Source organism: Lytechinus pictus, chromosome 7 (assembly GCF_037042905.1).
Source record: "Lytechinus pictus isolate F3 Inbred chromosome 7, Lp3.0, whole genome shotgun sequence".
NCBI classification, from domain to species: Eukaryota; Metazoa; Echinodermata; class Echinoidea; order Temnopleuroida; family Toxopneustidae; genus Lytechinus; species Lytechinus pictus.
The window spans coordinates 23878441-23900431 of record NC_087251.1 but is presented as its reverse complement, the minus strand read 5'-3'; the positions used below and the strand labels follow the sequence as shown (position 1 = coordinate 23900431).

At 35.3% G+C, this 21991-nt stretch overlaps 1 protein-coding gene across 1 annotated transcript; it reads left to right on the top strand.

Annotated features, from left to right (window-relative positions):
* The first annotated feature begins 6844 nt into the window (after positions 1–6844).
* LOC129265899 (kinesin light chain-like) lies at positions 6845–16221 on the top strand. Its single transcript, XM_054903812.2, has 2 exons — positions 6845–7174; positions 13270–16221. The coding sequence occupies exon 2, from the start codon at positions 13450–13452 to the stop codon at positions 13822–13824; it is 375 nt and encodes a 124-aa protein (XP_054759787.1). The 5' UTR covers positions 6845–7174; positions 13270–13449; the 3' UTR covers positions 13825–16221.
* Positions 16222–21991: the final 5770 nt, after the last annotated feature.

The window sequence follows — 21991 nt, the reverse complement described above, 5'->3', positions numbered from 1 at the left end:
ATACCTGTTACATGTTCTTTCAGAAACAAAATTAATATGTATTACAGAGCTTGCGGCAGTTAACATGTTTACATTTGTTGATTTATTCCAGTGACTTTGTGTCATTTCAAAAATATTTATTAATATTTTGTTTATTTGGTAATGCATGTACATCGTGAACCAAAAATGGACCAAATTTTTAGGGAAAAATATTGAAATGGCTGAACTGAAAACAACAGCTTAATTGGAACCCGAACATGGAACCTGACTTGTACATGTAGCACTACTGCAGGTAAAGTTGACAGGCTGAAAATGTTGAAAATGCTCAATGTGAATAAACAGACATGGGCATGTACTGTATTGTAGCGTTCCTTGGTGTAAAAGACCTACAACATGCCTTGCATATTTTATCTGTATTCAGGGCAATTTACATAATATTTTTGCATTGATTCATAATACATGTATGCCACATTACATGTATAGGGGAGACCGGGGTTAGTTGGAACATTTTTGAAAAAAATTGCTGTAAAATCCAAATAAATTTTATTCGAGAAACAATCAATATATCAGCTTGAAGCATATATCTAAGGGCTTCAAATGTACCCCATAAAATTTTTAACTCTTAAATGGTTACTGAAAAATTCCACCTTGAACAAGACCATCGCAAACGTTCCAACTTACCCCATATACGGGGTAAGTTGGAACATGGTATGGGGTAAGTTGGAACACTGCATGGTCAATTAAGAATTATACTAAAACTACTTAAAACTGTAATATTACATGGTTTTAGCCTATTTGCTTTATTTTATTCAAGTTCAAATATTAAAGTGTGGATTCGTTGAACTTTATGTTTTCTATTATACAGCCACTCACACAAGCAGACTAAGTAGTAGAATTCCGCATATTTGGGTGCGTTTGATTTTACATGCATAGTGTACTATCAGCAATTTCATGTACTTCTGCATCAAATTTATAAGACAAAAATTAATTGTTTATATTTTTTAATTAATTAGTTATGCAAATAAGCATGTGAAATTTGCCCTAATTTTTTTGTATGTTTTTGCCTTTAACTGTATTTATTAAGCTAGTAGAATGCTAATTTTTGGTGAGAGTATAAATTTTCCCATTTTATAACAAATATCCACCAAAAATTGCAAAAAATATATAATTTCTTATGTATTATTTTTTTTTGTATTTTTTTGCCTTTGTTTTTTCGATGAACTTTGTCGGGACTTTTTTGCGAATTGCGTTCATAAATAGCATAAAATAAATCTATTTGAACCAACTTAAGTAAAAAATAATCATACATTTATGACTTTTGGTTGAAAAACACAATTTGCATTGACCTTGTACATGGAATCACGTTTTTGAACAATTTTGGGTCCGAACATGCACGTACAAAATGTTGCATATTTTTGAAACCGTGCACACAGGCATCGCAAATTTGGTCTCAAATGATGCGCAAGACTTGAAAGTAAAAAGTCAGCGGGCAGTGTACTAAAAAAAAATTGCGCAATGGCATAGTGACAAAATTTCGTGAGGAGGGGGCTCAAATTGACCCCCCTCCCATTTTGATAAGGGTTAATATTGCATTAGGGGCCTACAATAGGCCTTAAATGCACACTCAGACCTAACTGATAAACAAAACAAGCATGGTTTACAATATATGTTCAGAAGAGTGTGAAATACTTTATATATTTTTTTCTCATATCCAATGTTTTTATTCATAATTATGTTTGGGGTAAGTTGGAACATGTTCCAACTAGCCCCTTCAATTTTGTTCCAACTAACCCCGAAGGCCCGTTTGACGTTTATAACCTTACAGCACAAAAAAGGGACTTCACCATGGCATATTAATAACCTCATTTTGTAGCTTGGTACAAGTGTCTATTATACCCCCAAACTGGCCAACTTGATCTATAAACTTCTCTGAGATAATCAAACATTTCTGAAAGAGAAAAAAATTACTCAGAAGGTCAAAAAACAAAAATTCCTTTCTAACTTCACCAGGCTTGTTGCACATGTGTTGTCTGTAATATGGTGGATGGCTGTTGATAATGACAATAAATTGCGGGCAGTATTGCAAAAATTTATTTTAAGACGTTAAAGAAAATTACAATGTTTCAACTTACCCCATGTTCCAACTAACCCCGGTCTCCCCTACTGGTATTCATTACTAGTGATTCTTGTTTTCCAAGCAATAATGACATTTGCTTATAAATCTCTGTCACTGATTTTCAGTGTACATATACTCGTGTTACATGCTATTACAGTGTTAGCTTATAAAAACCATGTCAAATCTTAAGGCCCTGCCACATCGTTCCGTGCAAGCCTTGCATTGTGGGCGATTGCCCGCAACTAACCCACAACAAATTTTTGAGCATGTGTTGAAAACTTTTCTGCGTGCAAATCCGACTTGCGTGTGCTTCTGCGGGCTACTGCGTGTGAGATACTGTCAATGGGGGCGACTTGATGGTAGCAAAAATAGTAACCCACAAATCACGCACAAGGCTTGCACGGAAAGATTTGACAGAGCCTTTACTAATTCTACTTTTAGGCCTGTTTGGTAATTGGTATGGTAATAGTTCACTTACATGAGGTTAATTTCTTTTTGGCTGCTACCCTTTCAGTATAAAACTTTATTTATGTCTATGTCTGATTTATTTCATGTTCGTACTATTTATATTGTTGTTTTTATACTGAGAAAAATAATTTGAAATGAATTTTAAAGACTTTCTTTTAAAATTATTGCTCTCTGGTCACTGCAATTATTTGATTTATTGAAATTTAAGCATATACATGTAATAATGCAATTCCTTTGTACATATTATCTTCAGTCAATTTGTACCACTCAAAATGATAAAGAAATTCACTATGAATACATATGTGAGTAATTGTATTTTTAGAAATACAAGCATATTCCCTATGGTAGAGTAGCATGCTTGGTGAACAATAGGTATTGTGGGAGTGTGCCATTTGTTCATTGAACCAAGGGCACTTAACGTTCACAGTTTACACAATACTTTATAGAAATGGAATGCAGTTGGAGGTCATAGCAGTGAAGACTATTCAGTGATTATAGCAAATATACACTTGAATGTGAATTAAATTACAATATGTAAGGGGGGGGCATGATTAGAATATTGCTGTACTTGAACATACATGCATGACCAGAAACTATCAATCCATCATTACCCCCCCTCCCTTTATTAAGTTGCGATGTCCTCAAAGTATCTGTTTTTTTTTTTTTTACTAGTGCGTTACTTTGAATACCGGTATGAATTTGTATGATCTGGAACTGGTGTAAGTAATTTTTTTTGTGAAAGTAGTACCTTGCAATTTTACATGAAAATTATTTGATAGGGATCCCAACAAATTTTCATATCTGGAGTCGATAGATGAAAAAGATTTAATGGGTACAACACTTTTTTTAAAGACTGGAATGTTAGAGGATCTACTCTGATAAAATAACTGGCATTTCTTTAAAACCCCTATCAAATGTTTAAACATGTCATTCTTTATTCTATAAATGCTTTCTTTTTTTAATTTTACCCTAATGGTTTTAAACTTATCCCATGCAAAAATACTTTCCAATATACATGTACAGTGTATGCAATATGATGGATAAATTCCATAAACACCAATTTTGATTTATTTATGGTCTTCAATGCCTAAAATGTGTCCTCTTTGTTCCAGGCATTTTTGACACCCTAAACCTATCATACACATACAGTGCGTTGAAGTTTTTAAAAGTTATTTACACCCCCCTTTCAATCACAAACACACATACCACGCACCTCCAGGACAATGTTGATATATATGCATACAGTCTGGAGAGTGGAGAAGAGAAAAGTTGCAGATCTGGATTTGACTTTTTGGGATACTTATCTTAAAATAGTCACAGTTTGTATGTCTCTTCATTATACATGTACCATCTATTGTATCCGATACAATAGCTTGCTAAATTGCTAATCATTCAGGGTGATATTTGCTTACCTAATAATAGATCAGATATTGGAGGGTCTTCAATTTGGTAAATCGGAAAAGGGATAACAGGAATGAATGATTGTCAGCCTTTTTTGGTCCTGGGTAAATTTATGTACTTTTCTCTTGAAGGTGGATCTGAAGAAAAATTGGGCATGTTCTTTACTACATGTACATGTATGCCTACATGCATGTCCTGTCAGTATTCAAGATAGTATTTGCACTTCTCACACTTCGCTACCAAACTACTTACAGTACTAAGTCATCAGTAGTGATCAGTAATGTGACGTTCACATCACTACTTGCTGTAGATTGCAAGTGCCTATCAGTAGCATGTCACTCAGACGTTATCAGCGCTTCGGTGGGTAAAACGTAAATATGTTCCAAATATGTTACATTGTGACGTAACATTTTTTTTTTTAAACAAGTGCACTCCTAGTTACCAAGAATGCTGATAGCATATCCATATTTTAATGCAGGATAAAAGAGCATTGCCGATTAAATACCTTGCTCATGGTATTAGGTGCCGTGGCCGGAGATTGAACCCCGGACTTTCCATGTTTAGTTATGCGTCTTAGACCGCTTGGCCATGGCACCATTGTGATGCTTCACACTGCACAATGCACACTTTCTATAGTGACGTACAATATTGTAAATCACGTTTCAAATATTGTACAACGCCTACTTAGCTTGTTGTACGCGAGCAAATGGGAGACTGAATGTCAAACATTCATACCGTTGCACACACAACGTACCATCGAAAATGTACCGTCCAAAATGTACCGTTGCATGGCTTTAGGAGGTGACGTCACAATACGATTTAATTCATTGTGCTCAGTAAAAATGAAGGTGCAATGCGCGTATAGCCTGCTGGCTAAATGCGCAATGCTGCCCAAGATCATGTGCGCTTGTGGGATTTTGCTTTTCGCTTTCAATATTTTTGCTCCCTTTTCATAGATTGCTGCAGGGGAAAACTCTTTTTTTCATATTTTCGCTAGATTCCGAGGCGTTGTACAACACAAATAGCAAATATTCTTATTCGTGCAATGGTGCGAGATTTCACATTCGGTGAAAGAAAGAGACGCTCTATTCAACTCGGCTAACGCCTCGTTGAATAGAGCATCTTTCTTTCTCCTCAAGCAAAATCTCGCACCATCGCACTCATGCCTATTCGCTATTTGTATAATGGCGCATTATGTGTGATCTAAACTCTGCCTAGTTATAACCAGCAATGGTGATCAGTAATATGTCATTCAGACATGAGATCTATCACCATTGGAGAATGATGCGCTATCCATATCGATTGGGGAAGACATCTGAAGGGGGGGGGGGGGTAACTTGGTAATGTTCTTATAAAATGTCAAAATACTTTTGTAGTCTCTTTGTAATAGCAAGAAGAAGATTGGATGAAAGTGAGGGACAAAGATTTGAGTAAAGAAGAAGGAACATGAATGGATTACTGGTAATGAAAGAGAAAGTGCTGGAATTTTCTCCAGAGATCCTATTCATTATATGCACTTTTGAACTGACTGAATGCTTTATTGTGTTTTGTAGGGGTAAGTAGTAGAAAGCTTGAATTTAATTTAGGACGCAGCCTGAAGGCATGGCTGATATTTGAGTCATGTCGCCTTAGAATGCATCGTGTCTTTCGGTGGGGGCTGAAATCAATTCCATTAATGTGGGCAGGATTGGAAAGGGATGGAAATAGAAATAAATTATATAATTTTATTTTACTGAAAGCTTTGTATTTAGTAAAATGAAAGACGGTGGTAGTACAAATAGGTTAATGCAACAAAAAAGTTTTGTCCCCCCCAAAAAAATAAACAGATGCAGAGAGAAGAGCAAAATTTATCAAAACTGATTTGCAAGATATCTTGTACTTGGTAAAGTGGAAGTTATGTATAGGTTTGAATGACACATAAAAATACCTTTTATTTATAATATCTTAATTGTTTTAGACATTTCTGGCTTGCATGAATAAATATCTACCGTAAACGGTTCCATGACATTTGCTCCAGCGACAATTGCTCCTACGTATGGAAAATCTGCACGTGAAGCCAAATATAAAATCTAACGTCCAACACTAAATAAACCCTAATCTTTAACAATGGCTTGTATTTTTCATAGCATCCCCCCACAAAAAAAAGTATGTGAGCCTATAGGGAAATTTACCCACCAAATGCCCAAAATGGCTCTTGTAAGGTGCAAAAAACCCCAAGTACAGTACTTTGCTACTGGATTCGTTACAAAGTCTATATTCTGCATAAAGTAGAAATGGAGACCCCATTAATTTTACCATATTTTTTTTTATTTGTGTGTGTATCTGTGTTTGTGGGATGGTGGGTGTAAGAAAATGACAGCTGTCCAAATCTCGAGAAGGATTAATGGATATTTTAGGAAATATTAAAGGAAAATGATGCCTGTACGGTCCTTGTAAATTTCTTTCTCCAGGTTGTATTGATCTGGGGTATGATGTGGGGGATTTTGATGGGTTTCTTACGAATATCCTTGTAAAACTGAAGCATTACCAGAGAGATCTTTACATATTCATGAAGTGATGAGGAAGTTGGCTGCTGCTTAGCTACTCCTTGCATCTCTCATCTCTCTCTCGGAGCAGAGATAGAGACAGAGAGAGGCAGGTTATTGGAAATTCAGAATCGGCAAAGAGGCACTCTGATTCAGCATGCGAAACGAAACGCAGAGGTTGATTTCATGACAGGATTGCTCCCCACACACACACACTGTCGCTCACAGACACACTGGTAGAATACACACAACACCAACGCTCCAACGCAGCAGCAAAGAATCATATCCCCACACATACATCTAATTCATGCACACACAATTAATGCACACACGTTGTGAGAGCAAGAGAGAGGGTGAGCGCCGTTCCTGGCACCGAGTCATAGTAGGAGCATAGATGGTGGGTGGGAAGGCATCACTTATTCTCATCATCGTGCAGAAGTTGGGATGTTTAGCATCCCTGAGCTCATGGGTGAACATGGATATGTTGCAATTATTCTAATTCAAGAAAGCCTTCAGAATGTGACAGCTACACATATCTCGTGAGGAGTGCACTATGGCTTGTTTGGTCAACCTATTAGTATTATAATATTTTGTAATGATGTCATAAAAAGAGAAAACCAAATGGAACTCAAGTAATTGGAAATACATGTAAAATGGACTTATACAACTGGAGTATCAATAAATGGTAAGTAGTGTAACATGCTCTGAAAGCAGTGTTCCATGAGAAATACAAGCACAGTCATATTTTTTTTTGTGAAATCTATAATTATGCAAACCTGAAGCTTCTGCTGAATAATTATGAAAGCAGTTGCTCAATTTTGTGAATTAATACTTTGAACTGCATGTTCATTTTGTATGCTAAAAGATTCATATAAATTTGTTACAAATTTACACTTTCTGAAACGGGAATGTTATTTGAGAAGCTGAGTTGATGATAGATGATATCCTGTAATCTTTTTCACAAGAAAGTCATTTAAAAGAAGAAAGAACAATCAACATGACAGAAAAATTATGAGATTTGTATGAAAATAAGGATATTTTTTAAATCTTTGTAACAAAATTACTCTTTGCTTTGATGATTAACAAGTACAAACTAGTTGTGTATTAATCATTGTGATTGTAACACTTTCTGCTTTATACATCCATTCACCTGCGGAAATGCCAAATGTAAGAAATTGAAAATTTCAATAAATTGTAAATGATTCCACTCTGATGAATTACAGGTAGCACAATGCATAGTTCATCTTAACCCTTTCTATCATTGGGACAGCAACCCTTTCAGGCTGCTTTTATGAGTTAAAGGATACCAAAACCCAAGAAGAGAAGCAATCTTATTGGAAAGAGTAAAATGAGAGGAATAATTTAAAACAAGTTTCATTAAAATCGGGTGTGAAATAAGCAAATTATGAACGTTAAAAAAATCTTGTTGTACTTTCTATGGGGATCCTCAAATTGGCCACTATGCTTCAGAATCACAGATTTTGTGGACAACACTATTTGTTTTGTACACAAATTTTCATATTTTCCCCATTATCTTTCACATTGCATCTTGCCTTCTGAGCGTCACCTATGTCATGGGTAAATATAATTCACACCTCAGGTCAGGAGATAATGTGAGATACATGTATGTAATAAAGGGGAAAATTTGAAAATTTGTGTACAAAACAAATGGAGAGTTGTCCACAAAATCAGGCATTTGGAGCATGTTTGCTAATTTGAGGATCCCCATAGAAATTACAAGACATTTTAAACGTCCATAACTTGCTTATTCTATTCAACCAATTTTGATGAAACAAGTTTTAGATTGCTCCTCTCATTTTATTCTTTCTGAAAAGATGGGTTCTCTCCTTGTATTTTGGTTTCCTTTAAGTGTTGTATTACTGGCTGGGTTTTCCAGAGCCATCAGGGAAATACTGCAAGATTTGATTGATAGAATGAATAATGCAAGAAATTAATATACTTGTTTGCAGTGACTGAATGCAGTGTTTCCATAATCATTGAATTACCCCCTTTCAGTCTTCTTAAGCCTTGGATGAGGTTCCTTCTTCTTCATTACTCACATTGCTCACGTTTTTCTGATGAAGACGAATCATGAAAGATTGGTGTCATCCTTCGCAAAAACAGTTGGGAGATGACTCCTGTAAACTTGTTAAAACGCAAAAAAGTCATTTTATTTTGGTATTGCTGATATCTGATGTACCGGTAGCTATGTAAAACAACTATGCCATAGACTGATATTGCATTTCTATTTTTATTTCTATTCTGTTAAATCAAGTAACCAGTGCTGGCTGCACAGAAACATTGTAAGCGATAGCAATGCTCTAACAGAGCCCCTGTTACAATCAGTAATGTCGCAGCGATGCCTGATGTCACAACAATGCCTTATTTACATCGTTGATCAATGTTTAACATCACAGTCCAAAAGATTTCGCTGGGCCTTCTTTTAATACTCTGTTAGAGCTACCAACGTTTCTGTGCAGCCGGTACAGGAATCTTGTATACGTAAGGTCGTAAGCCTAGGAATTAAACCCCATGTGGCTCTCATCGGATTGATGACGTACCTACTCACTATTATGCATATATGTATTTCATTATAATATATGAAATATTCTCGTTTACTCATTGTCCTGTGAAACATACATGTAGGTTAATTCTAGGCCCGTTTTGAAAGTCCATTTTTGATGCACGTGTACACGGCCTGTTTTTCGGTCGTGTACAGTAAACACCGAGAGCCAGTTATGTTACATAACATTATAACTTGCGTTAGGCCTAAGCCATATCGATTATTTTGTATACAGCTTTAATTTGATTGAACGTCGATGCATCGAAATTTGAAGGCGAGAAAATCAAGTCAATTTTTTTTTTACTCCGTCATGACTGCGCTGAAATGCGCTGAGGGCCGGGTTAAGCATTGCACAAACGGCCGGATGCAGAGCAATAAAGATTGTCTGTATTTTCTATGATCACAAAACAACAACTAAAAAAAGATATCCAAGCAGAATTCTTCCCAAAATATCTAAAACAATGATATTTGCAGATGACAACACGTTTGAAATAAAATAATATGGAAGGTAGAATCAAGTGGGATTCAGGATAATTGCAGAGCACTGACTCGACCGAAATAAATACGAATGTCTCAAATTGAGCTCTAAATTTATATGAATGATTAGTGTATGTGAATTATTGTTAAATTATTACGATTTAATAAAATTCTATGGCCATACTAAAAATATTGGTAATGTCAGCAAAGTTATGTTATGTTGGAATATGGAAGTACTCCAGACGTATCCGAGATAAAGAAGCACATTGCGCATGCGCGATTGATGACATAATTTTTCCATTCATGAATTCTAATACGGAGTTGGGCACAAACAAGCTTCAAATTGATGGAAAAAAATATCAAACAAAATTTTCTCTGCTTTGTCATGTAAAATTGTATTTTATGGTGATATTACGATCGTGAAAAAGGTTTCTGCAACGACGATGTTTGAAAATCAATCCTGACATGATATAATTTTTTTTAGACAAGTGCACCCATCACTCGTTACGGAATTCGTGATGTCCGTCATTAAAAATGGAAACGAAATACTAATTGAATTGAATTGAATAACATCAAGCTCTAAATTAAAATTAATGATTATCATTTGCAAATTATTGCTAAAATATTACGATTAAATGATGTTCTATGGTCATAATAAGAAATATTGTTAATGAAAGCAAGATTTATTTTACGTTGATCGCGTCATGATTTTCCTTTCGGACCAATTTCGACCTGGTTTGATTAAAGCACAATGCACATGCGCGATCAATGACGATAAATTCCATTCATGAATTCATTGTGCATAAATTATCTCAGCACGAACAGACGAGTGAGACTCGAATAAGTATCAAAATAAAGTTCAAATTAATGGCGAATAGGCATCATAATTACACATGGTTTCATTTTTGGGCAATAGAAATCAGTAGTAGTTATTAAGGCGCGGCAAAAAGCTCATAGATAGTTTTATCAATCATATCGTCACTGCATTGTATGTAAACTTAGTGAACGCTCCAGGCCGGCCTAAGACAGATTTCATTCATTAAAAAATGTGAGCGCCGTGGCTTCTTGCGAAAATACAGTCTTACAGAACTTCAAGGGTGGGTACAGGTATAAAAGTGGAATTTTAGTGATTAAAACTTGTGCAGCGTCTGAGATCTTAGAATTAATGTGAGGCTGTGAGCATGGTAATAGAATTGTGTTCAATTAAATAATTGTTCACTTGTTTACAACTCCCACGCAAGTTTTATACAGATGCTACCGTGTACACGGCCATGGAATTTAGTACACGTGCACTGACTTGACCGGGCGTGTACTCGAAACGGGCCTAGTTAATTCCTCCCTGAATGGGTGGGGCTACCATTGTTTTAGCATTTTATGGTTCAGTCAAGTTGGTCATTAATGATAAATCTGTAAAAATTGAAATATTTTTTTTAATTCAAGCAATAAAAAACAAGAAATTGTGATAATCGACTATTATTTTCATACATGTCACCGAGTTGTGCATAAAACTTGTGTGCAAAATAAACAAAACTTAGAAATGTCATGACTTTATTTTTTATCCGATTTTGATGAAATTTTCAATGTTATGCTTTTTACAATTTTTTTCTCTAATGATTAAAATAAATTTTCTGAAGCCTATTTGCTATTTGAAAACAGATCATACCAACATGAATTAGCAACAATTGCAAATAATGATGATAATGTTCCTTTTGTGATTTTTAAGGCTAAAACAAAAAATAATTTCTGTGTTGAATATGACAAGAGGTATACATGGATTGCATACATGATGTACATGTACAATTGTCTTACTATACATGAAGATGTGATTATGATATTTCTTGGATTGCAGGAAATCCCAAGTATTCTGCATCCATAAGTTTAGACCTAGAAGAATAAACTTGTAGTAGGATTTACGTACTATTGGCATTTTGGGAATGGAACATTATTAGCCATGTATGTAGGACTAAAAAGAAATTCTTGTATCAAATCTTTGATCGATGTACATGTATTTCATTGGTTGCTCTCCTGGGAAGTGGAATCCTCATAAGATGACAGGAAACCTTTTAAGATTATGTTGCTAGGTTCCTGAAATTTAAATTGTAAATTGTGTCTTTCTTTGGGATATGGTTTTACTGTTGGAGAAATGTGATAAAGTTTGCATTTCATGACCCCCCCCCCCATTTCTTTTCTTTTTTGCCTTTTTGCTGTAAAGTGGGATGCCATTTTTCAGACAGTACTGCTTAAAAAAATATCTGCCTTTTATAGGCTCCATTGAACGTAACTGTTTTATTTTTTAAATCAATTTTAAGTGCATCCCTGTACACATGCATTTTAAGGATGTCTAAGAAATTTGAAAAGATGATACTACAACTACAAGTTCAGTTTTAAACAATGTATTTACATGTACTGTAATGGCAAATTCTTTTTGTGCCCATCCGTACGAGTTAACTGCATGAGATATCCTTTCTCGTATGGATTTTGGTACATGGGTTTGCCATTAGGCCTATATGCTCTATATTGGCTTGTGTATTACAGGGATCTGCATGCACTTGTCTGACCTTGTACCAAGCTAAAATAGATTAAATCTCTAATAAGATAATGGATCATCATGGAGCATGTTGATTGCACTAATCTTTGACCACGCTCTGCCATATGCTGTATTTGTTCATTGTTTGATGGCTGTGTTTGACAGGTTGTTGAGGTATCCCGGGAGTCTGTATTAACACACTAAATAAATCCAACATGGAGGGTTCATGTGTAGTAGTGTACAGTGTAGGTATATGCTGTCTTTTTGATCACCTGCTGGCTGCAAAAGTGCAGTCAATAAATAAAAAATAAAAAATTTAACATTTGTAAACAAATTACTTCAAATCAAGCAATCATTTTGTTAAAAGGGATGTGTTTTGATGCTGCTCTTTCCCAAAGTCTGCCTCTTATACTGCCGTTCTCCAAACCAGATACGTAGAGAACTAGAAATATTTTTAGTTGGCAGATCTATACCAACTACATTAAGCCTCTTGAGCATTGTACAGAATGGATATGGCATGATACAAGTCCAATTTATCATAATTATTATTGTTGTTTTTATTATTATTATCATATTATTAAGAATTGTGTATTTGTTATAGGAAGACTCCCTCATCAAGGGTTGTTGCTCATCCATCAAAATCTTTTCCCTCATATCTACATCACAGCATATCCCCATACACATTGTACTCAACGACTGGTGATCTTACTTCCAGTCATGGCTCCCTGCCTAAAATCTCATACATTGATGGTCTTTGAACTTTGCATCTCTGGTTCAGTACTGACCTTTGTCTGCTATTGACTGATAGGGGTTCTTTCTAATTTTATTTACTTGCAGTTTATATCCAAATGGAGAAAGAGATGCCACTTTGACTTAAAAATTTCCCAAGCTATATAACAATTTTTGAACTACACTGTAGAGAGTGTGGCAATTCTAGTTTTACATGTCAAATGCATTAAACAAATGTATATTGTTGTTATCTCTCATTCAATGCAAAACATCAAATGTACCAGTATCAATCAAAATTGATATTATGCTCTTTGTCAGCCACACTAATCTGGAATGTTTGTCAGATAATGTTAACTACCCTTCTTTGTGTTGAAGACTTAATGTAATTTTCATGACTAATTTTCAGTATAGAACATTTATTGTATGTTTGCCAACATTATGTTTTATTCTTGTCTTTTTTTCAAACTTACTTTCCAATCTACAGAAAATCACTAGTGCCTGTTTGTTTAGCATTAGACTGTTCATTTGTATCTTCAAAGTGGCTATAACTACCAATCTCTGACACAAGAGGAGTAGTACCAAACGGACCAGTTGGGGCTTTACCCCCGTCACCTCCCATCCCCTGGCTCCTTCTTGATCAAGTCTCGCCATCAGCATCACCGCAATGTCTGGGTCGAAGCCTTCCACTCCCAACAACAGCAGCGGAGGTCAGCAGAACCTGTCCCAGGAGCAGATCATCACAGGCACCAGGGAGGTGATCAAGGGTCTGGAACAGCTCAAGAATGAACATAATGACATCCTTAACAGCCTCTACCAGAGCCTCAAGATGCTCAAGAAAGACCAACCAGGTGATTCCAACCTGGTGGAGGAAAAGACTGATATCATCGAGAAGTCCCTTGAGAGTCTTGAGCTTGGTTTGGGTGAGGCTAAGGTGAGTCTTCATAAACATTTCATTGGCACTTTAAAAAGGAGATCTCTATTGCATTTAAAGTTTGAAAATGAGGAGTTAAGTGCAGTGACCTCAGTAGTGCTGTACTAGCATGTAACTTTGAGGTTTGGAATAAAGTCTGCGCAGTTGCCTTTGGTAAGGCAGTTGTTTCTAGAACCGATTCCTACATTGTGGAATCAATCTCCTGGAACCAGGAATGATCGATATACTGGTATATTTCTAAAAGGTATTATTATTAGAACATGCATTATGCTAGTGATTTGAAAAACAAAGTCAAATGCAAGATGAAGATTGGTGCCTGTAAAACTAGGAAATCATAAAAAACATGCAAGTTCACTTGCCAGTGATGTTTATCAAACCGTGGATGACCTAGCTTAACCTCAACAGAAATAGTTATTAGATATTGTTGAAACTGAAAAAAGTAAATCTTATACCCTTCTGCTGTGCTACTTTCTTGAGCTTAGAATTATATTTAATAAAGTGTCGGATGATCTCAAAGTTGAGGATGCTTTGAAGAGCGTATAATCAAATCAGAAGATATATTCCTATTGATTTGGAGCGACCCCAATAAACAGTGTCATATGGTGCCAACATGCTCCAGTATTGTGGCGACTGAGATAATAGCCAAGAGGCACTGAACCTACCACAGGGGTATTCAGTCCTTTCACACAATAATCAATATCCATATTCAATAAAAGCTGTGACAGTAAACCATGAATTTCTAATACATGTATACATACATCCAGACACCTACTCTGACCACCTTCTCCACTTGCAGCTTGAGAGGTAGAGCCAGTTCCAGATTGAAAACTCTTTGTAGCTGCCGGCCTACATGTATGTTGTGTACTTGGTTATTGAAGAACCAAGTGTCAGAATAGTGTGTGCTTTCACACAGTTGAAGCAGTTTCTATTATACAACCTTTGCTTTTAAAAATAACCCCCCCCCCCCAAAAAAAAAAAGGAAACAAAAAAAAAAGATGCCAAATGTTCTTTGGTGATTCATTGATAGAATAAATGTATAGTAGTAAGAGTTCTTTTTTTTTAGAATTGGTAAGATATAGCCACAGCGCAACTTACAGAATAAATGTGGAAATGGTCTTTTGATAGGGGCTTTACTGTAATATTATCTTTTTGTTTTAAGAAGAAATGAATCTACATGTAGACCGAATGCCGCTCTGCTGTGCTCACATGAAGTACAAAATATTAAAGCCAAGGGATGCATGAGTACATTTGCTCAGTTTCTAATTTTATTAGCTTTATTTTCATTATTGTATTAGTTTCAGGTTCCAGAGTCCATGCATTGATTGTTAGCTTTGTCTCCTGAGCAAGATTTATTGCTGTACTTCTTGACCTTATACACGTACAGTATGTTCCTTCTGCTTCTATAGATAAACTTTGTAAACTCTGAATTTCCTTCTCGGCCAAGAAGATCAAGATCTGGATTTTATATTTACATTTGATATTTTAAGAATCACATAAAATGATGTGTTATGTGGAGAAAGAACAAATCATATGAGAGTAATAAGAAAATTAACCAGGGTGGATGCCCAATAACCACCCACTTCATTTTGTTTGTCTGTAAAGGTGCAAATGTACATTGTACATGAAAGCAGAGTGACTGGTGTCATTTTGGATTGGCCTAATAAATATGAAAAGTTTGAACCTTAATTTTTTTGCCAAAGAAATTAAATTTTGTAATTTTTGTACGTACTTTGAGAGTTTCAAACTATTTATCTTTCACATTTTCAGTCTTCAAACATTTTGATATAACAATTGTAGTGAAAAAAAAAAATCTTGTGATTTTGCAAACAGGTTTATTTCTTCTCTGCCAGTTGGGCCGACCACTGCCGTCCACTGTAGCTATAACACCACTGAAACAATATTTTCAAATATGTAAAAGGCCTACATGTATATAACAATAATTGAAAGAAAATTAATACAATTAATTAATCAAAATTAATTAAAATATTAAAAATCAACACAACAGTATACATGTTCCATTTGTAGTGCATACTTTAATATTCGTTCTACTGTACTGACACAGATGTTTGTAGTTAAACTACATACATGTAAATCTGTGTCACTAGTTTTCCCCTGTTCAGGAAAAACATGCATGTCAAAGGAAAACAGAAGGAGGAAATCCCAGCTAAAGACTTCCAGTATTCAATGATTTATTTTTCTCTTTGAGGCATTGACTATACATTGCTGAAATTGAATGTGGAAACATAGTATATTTCACAGTTGATCGTGAATGAATATTGCATAATTGACAAATACATGTAGGCCTACCTGCATGTTGGCAGACTGTTTGTACATTGTCCTTTAGATAATACAGTGCATGTGATTTACAGTGAAACTTACATGAGAGCAGTAGAGCTTACTTGTATACAGTAAATGTAGGCCTACTATGGGTCTGCTTGTTGAAACTCCAGTTATGCTGGTTTCTATAGAGTAACTATTTATTAAATTAAATCTCTATTTCTAGTATTGTACAAAAAAAAATTAAAGTTTGAAAAAGTTTGCTTGTTGTTACTCGACTGGAATCAACTGATGGGATTGTAACCCCTATTAACTGTCCATTTTGTTTAATCTGTGATTAAGAGAAGTCCATGGAGCTTATTGAATATCTCCAGTACTGTACATGTAAAACAGACATTGTAAACACACCTCTTCAACCCTGAAGAATGCACTGTGAAATTCACATAGCATTCTATGCATTCCATGTCATGGCTGAGTAGAGAAGTGGTACATCAGTTTCCTGACTACCTTATCAATAGGAAGTATTATAAAGGGGCTCTGTGAATGAATAATTAAAGCTTTAAATATTTCCATTCTTTTACATGTAGATCATAGCACATGTTAAAGTCCAGTCATTTGGGGAATATAAACAAAAAAAATTGATTGTTTGGGCCTGCACAAACTACATGTACTGTAGATACAATATTTTATCTAGATTTAATTTCATTTCATTAAAAACACAACAATAATTAATATATTCTGAATAATTAGGCCTATACCCCCATAATATGATGTAGACCGACACAGGTCTACTATAATATTTTGAATGATTTATTAAGAAAACATCAAATCACTCATTTACAAAATAACCATACACATTGATGGCAAATTGACTGTATGTCAGTATAATGTTTTCATTCATTTATTTTTTATTATTATTATTATTTTTTTTTTTTTGGGGGGGGGGGCTGCTTGGATAGTGTTATGTGATTTTTTTCCCCAGCCAACTGAAGCAAAAATCTAACTTTCTGTGCTAAGGCCAAATAAAGAATTTTTTTACTCTGAGTTCTGGTGGTTACCCGGCACACAGATCTATTCCACGGGGTGATTATTGTATCCATGGCGACATATTAGGATTCATTATAATGTATTCATCAGTGGAGGCTCTGAAGATATTAATGATAGGCAGGTCATGGGATTGATGAATTATGTATGCCTGATTTTTTTTCTCTTCAGTTTCTGGTCTTGCCATAGCATTCTTTCTGCAGTATTTGGGGGTTTATTTATACATGCTGTCATGTTGTATAAGTGTGGGTATTAAAAAGTCAGTTTTAATGGCTACCATCTAAATTTTGACTCTTCATTTAATTGGAATAGTGGCAAAACTTAATAGGCAGTATGGTCATGTTGTTCATGTACATGTAAATGTATAGTTTGCACTCATTTAGAGTTTACAATTCAATATTTATTGATAGTTTCTGCTTTTCACTCTTGGTAATAAATAAGAATACATGTTTAAAACAGAAGAATGGATGAACAGTAATAAATCTTAATGATTGTAGTAAATTGAATGTGCGAATAACATGATTCAGCAAATGATTTTTCATGTACATGTACATGTATGTCGCATCTAAAATCAACAAGAAACCCTGACGGTGATGTTTGATTCCCCCTACTCTGTGCCTCATTTCTATGAGTCATGGTACGGCTTGCTTCTCTCAGGACACGCATCTCACCAGTGATGATGCTCCTAGTCGAGATGTGTGGAGTAGAGGGGAGGCGGTTGCGTCAGAGTAACGTAAGCCCACCTGCCAATGCGCATGCCCCGTGGCATGCGGCCGACCAGAGATGGAAATAAAACTTCAACGAGATGGAGCTGATGATGAGGCCCTTCTCTTTCCGTGTTTTCATCCTCTTGAATTTCTCCTCCTGGTTCTAGAAACATGAGGATGAGGAAAATATTCCTGTTGCTTCTACTACATGTATTTGATTTGCAAGCTGGAAGTGATAGACATAATGGAGTCAAAGCAGGTTGAAGCAACAAGAAGTTATTGATTACCTGTTTCTTTTTGTTTTTGATTTTGCTTGGCTATTTTCACCGAGCAGATTAAACAAAATTTATCAAAATACTCAGGACAGCAAAAGAAACCACTTGTTGTGATCAGATCTTAATTTGCAATATCTATTTGCATGATCCATACAATTACAAAGCATGTTTAAAGGTACATGTATGTTTTGAAATGACCTCAGACTCCATGTAGAAAAAAAATGTCTGATCATATTTTCAAGCTTTTTTTTAATGATGATTTAAGAAGTACTTGGACCAGCAAAGTATACTAAGAGTTTGGTAGTATTAAAGAGGTGTGTTACATACATGTAAATGTAGAAGTACAGTGCGTGCAACAATTTTGTTGATAATCACCTTATGTACACAAAACAAGTGTACACATTCATTAAAAAAAATCTAATTGTAAATTGAATTACATGTTCTCAAGAAAGTCATGAGGACCTTGGAGATGTTGACAGTCTAGATGAAACTGAGAGGTGTGCAAATGATCCCTTGCTTTTTTCCTTTGCAAATTTGCAGTTATTCCAGGTCACCATACCAACAGAGTCAAAGTGGGAGTAATCAAACTATGTTTCTATGCCAACACTAATGCAATCAATCTTTTACATGTTTATGGCAAGGGGGGCAACTTGGCAACTGCACGATCATAATTTAGTGTGGTAGTAATAATGAGAAATTAATTCCATTAAATGCTGATGTAAAGTTGTTAACATTTTTCATGTCCATCAAGAAAGATGTGCATTAGGAACATAAAAGACTAGACAAAACATCTGTATATAAAGAGTTAGGAATGTTATACATGTAGCAAGTATTCCCATTTTTACTGCGATAATAAACATAATATATTTTAAAGACAAAATACATGTACATAAAGAGTTCATGATATGCCAAGTTTATAGCCTTTTTTTTAGGCAAGTCATTTGAATACTGAGGCGATATCAATTGTTTATCATACATGTATTTTGTATGTCAGCATTAAAATGGATGTTGGATTTAAGTGTAGATAGTAAGAGTAAGAGTATGGTACTGTTATGATTTTTTAAAGGGTTGTAATTCTGTTGTGATAAAGATCCCCTCTTCAATATAAGTTTGTATGATTCAGGAAGGCAAGAACAATCTACATTAGGTTTACAGGATATTTCAGTGCTACAGAATATCCTAAACAGGATTTGAAAAGGATATGTCCTTTGGAAGATTTCATAAAATGAGATAGAAGTCATTTATCTTTCTAAGAAGATTGCTGTAACTTTTAAGCCACTTATTTTGACTGATCATTTACATGTATGTTGCTGTTTGATAACAACCCTATTTAGATAAATAATCACTCATTGCAAACAAAACAACAATAGATATTGCATTGAAAAAAGGCTACTCTAATAATATGTTATCTTCAGCTATACATGTATTACTATCGGTGCCATATTGACCCTGATACTCTCTAACATGTCCACATCTAGAGTAGACCTGGTAAATAAATCAAATCAACCCTTTGCCATCTCCCTCACAATCTCATGAAACTGTGTCTTTACCTCGTGGCACCAGCTGCTTCCAATATTGAATCTTTTATTACATGCTAGCAAAGCATGGTGGGCACTGTGAATCATATATTGACTCTGTCAAAGATGTATGAATATTACAACAAAAAATAGCAAGGACATGAATAACATTATGGTACACTTCTTTTACACTTCATCCATTCTTACATTCTAACAAATACAAGACTAACTTGAGATATTTTACAGTTGTCGAGCTTTCACTGACCACTGCCTTTCATTATCAGCTTTTTAGCAGATTGTCTTTTTTTTTAATGGAAAATATTTTAGACATTATCTGTACCAAACTTATGTATTTATACAGTACACTTGAAATTAATTTTTATTCTAAGAACTGAAATACTATGATTATGTGCATTTCAGTATTCCAATTTTTTGCAGTGTCAATAAGTGAGCAACATTCTTTTTCAGTTGTTGGAGCAAGTTATATTCACTGGAGATCTTTACCTTCAAATGTACAGCAACACCGAATTTGCACTCTTTAAAAGTTTAATGTATTTTTTTTTCTACCGGTGAGTGAGTCATACTTGCCTACTACTCAAACCATGGACCTATTACGAATGGACATTCAACGAGAGCATTTTATGACCACCACCTGTTTCCAGCTGTCAAAATTGCTGTCTAACCCTTAACTTTCTCTTTACGCGGTTTTTACAACGACCGCCCGGGGTGATTGTTTACACAAGCTCCTTTCGCCCGATGATCGTCACCGATCGATCACTGGCCCTCTTTCGACCAAAGACGGTCATGTTGTAGCCCCGATTGCCAATAGGGAAAGTCCTTACATTACCTAGAATGCAATGCGCAATTCATATCCGGTTTTTCAGTACATTATTTTAGGCTCTCTATAATGTGCGATTGTCGTCTGTCCATCAAAAAAAATCCCGTTAAATTTCATCAATCCTGTGGAATTTTATGCCCAAATGAAAATCAACTTCTGACCGAAGGTAAGCGCTACTATCGACATCGATACTGTCCGAAAAAGCTGAGATTTTAACGTTTTTCCGCAGATTTTTTCGTCGAATTTCAACTGCTTTTTTGCCGTAGATATACGGATCTGCAAGGTGATGTCAATGCATTTCATCTCCGGTTGTTAGCGATGTACGTAAAAAATACGTTTATGCACGCCTGTTTTCTTGTTTCTGCTATCATTTTCATAGCGCTAACGTTCGCTGCTGTGCGTTGCTTTTGATAAAGTGAACGAACAACATCGTAATAGGTCCATGGTAGGAGCAGCGTACAATTGATTTCCGCTGTCAATCAGTGAGAGCATGTTTTACGACCGGCTTGATGGGTGTCAGCTGCCAGCGCTCTGTTTATAAAAGGATTAGCGGCGACGGTCTCTGTGTCAAAGGAGGGGATTCGTTGAATGTCCATTCGTAATAGGTCCATGCTCAAACCAACTGTATAATGAGTCTACATCATCAGTAGTTGAATTAATGTAAGAATAAATATGATTCATTGTTTAACCTCACAAGTTATCTTTCCAAATTTTCATTAAATGTGGACAACACTTAAGTCAACTGATAAGAGATGCAAATTGAAGGGAAGAGTAGGCTTATTTGTTGAAAAGGGAATTCTGGACATAATATACCAATATACAGATTACAGTATTTATGTATAGATACAAATCTTGCACATTTATGATAACAAGTAATTTCCATGCAGGTTTATATTTTCCTAAAAGAAAAGCCCTAAGAAGTTGTCATATTTGATTCATTGTGCAATTTACATATCTTTCGTGATGATGATGAGTTTATATATATATACATGTATATGCCTATCCTTGTATCAGGTGTCAACTTACATTTGACTTATTTCAGAGTCAATCTCTATTGTAACATCTACCCCTGAAGACAAGTAACCTTTAAAATCTGCTCGAAAGTACAACCTCAACCCTCCGTAATTCCCTCTCACAAAAAGTGAGCTAGAATCGAATATTAGGAGAAAAAAAAGCACCCAGAGAAATTGCGTGAACATGTCGAGAGAAAGGGCTCTTCTTTCTTCAATGAAGATGGCAGTACTATTGAAAGAGACAAGTAGTGCTCCACACAAATTACCATGCAGCCCTCTAGATGTGCCCACATAATCAGGCCTATATGCCTCTGGCTAACTCGTAGAAATTTGCAAGTGAAAATTTCTCTTCCCACTGCTGTGTGTGAAAGTGTAATGGAATGGGCAGTGTGCAATGCTCACTTTGATAAAGTTCTGTTCTAAGCTATCATTTCATGTTTGAAATATAAAGTGCAGTGTTGGAATCAAATACAGAATCATAAAAAATAGTTGTTTATTCATGTATATCTAATTAATTTATCCAAAGCTGTTGTATAATTTTTAATTTCAAGCTCATAATGTATACATGTAAGGTCAATAAATTGCTTATGGTGTGTCGTTGTTT

Coding starts and splice junctions, on each gene's coding strand:
- LOC129265899 (XM_054903812.2), top strand. CDS start 13,450: ATGTCTGGGTCGAAGCCTTCCACTCCCAACAACAGCAGCGGAGGTCAG.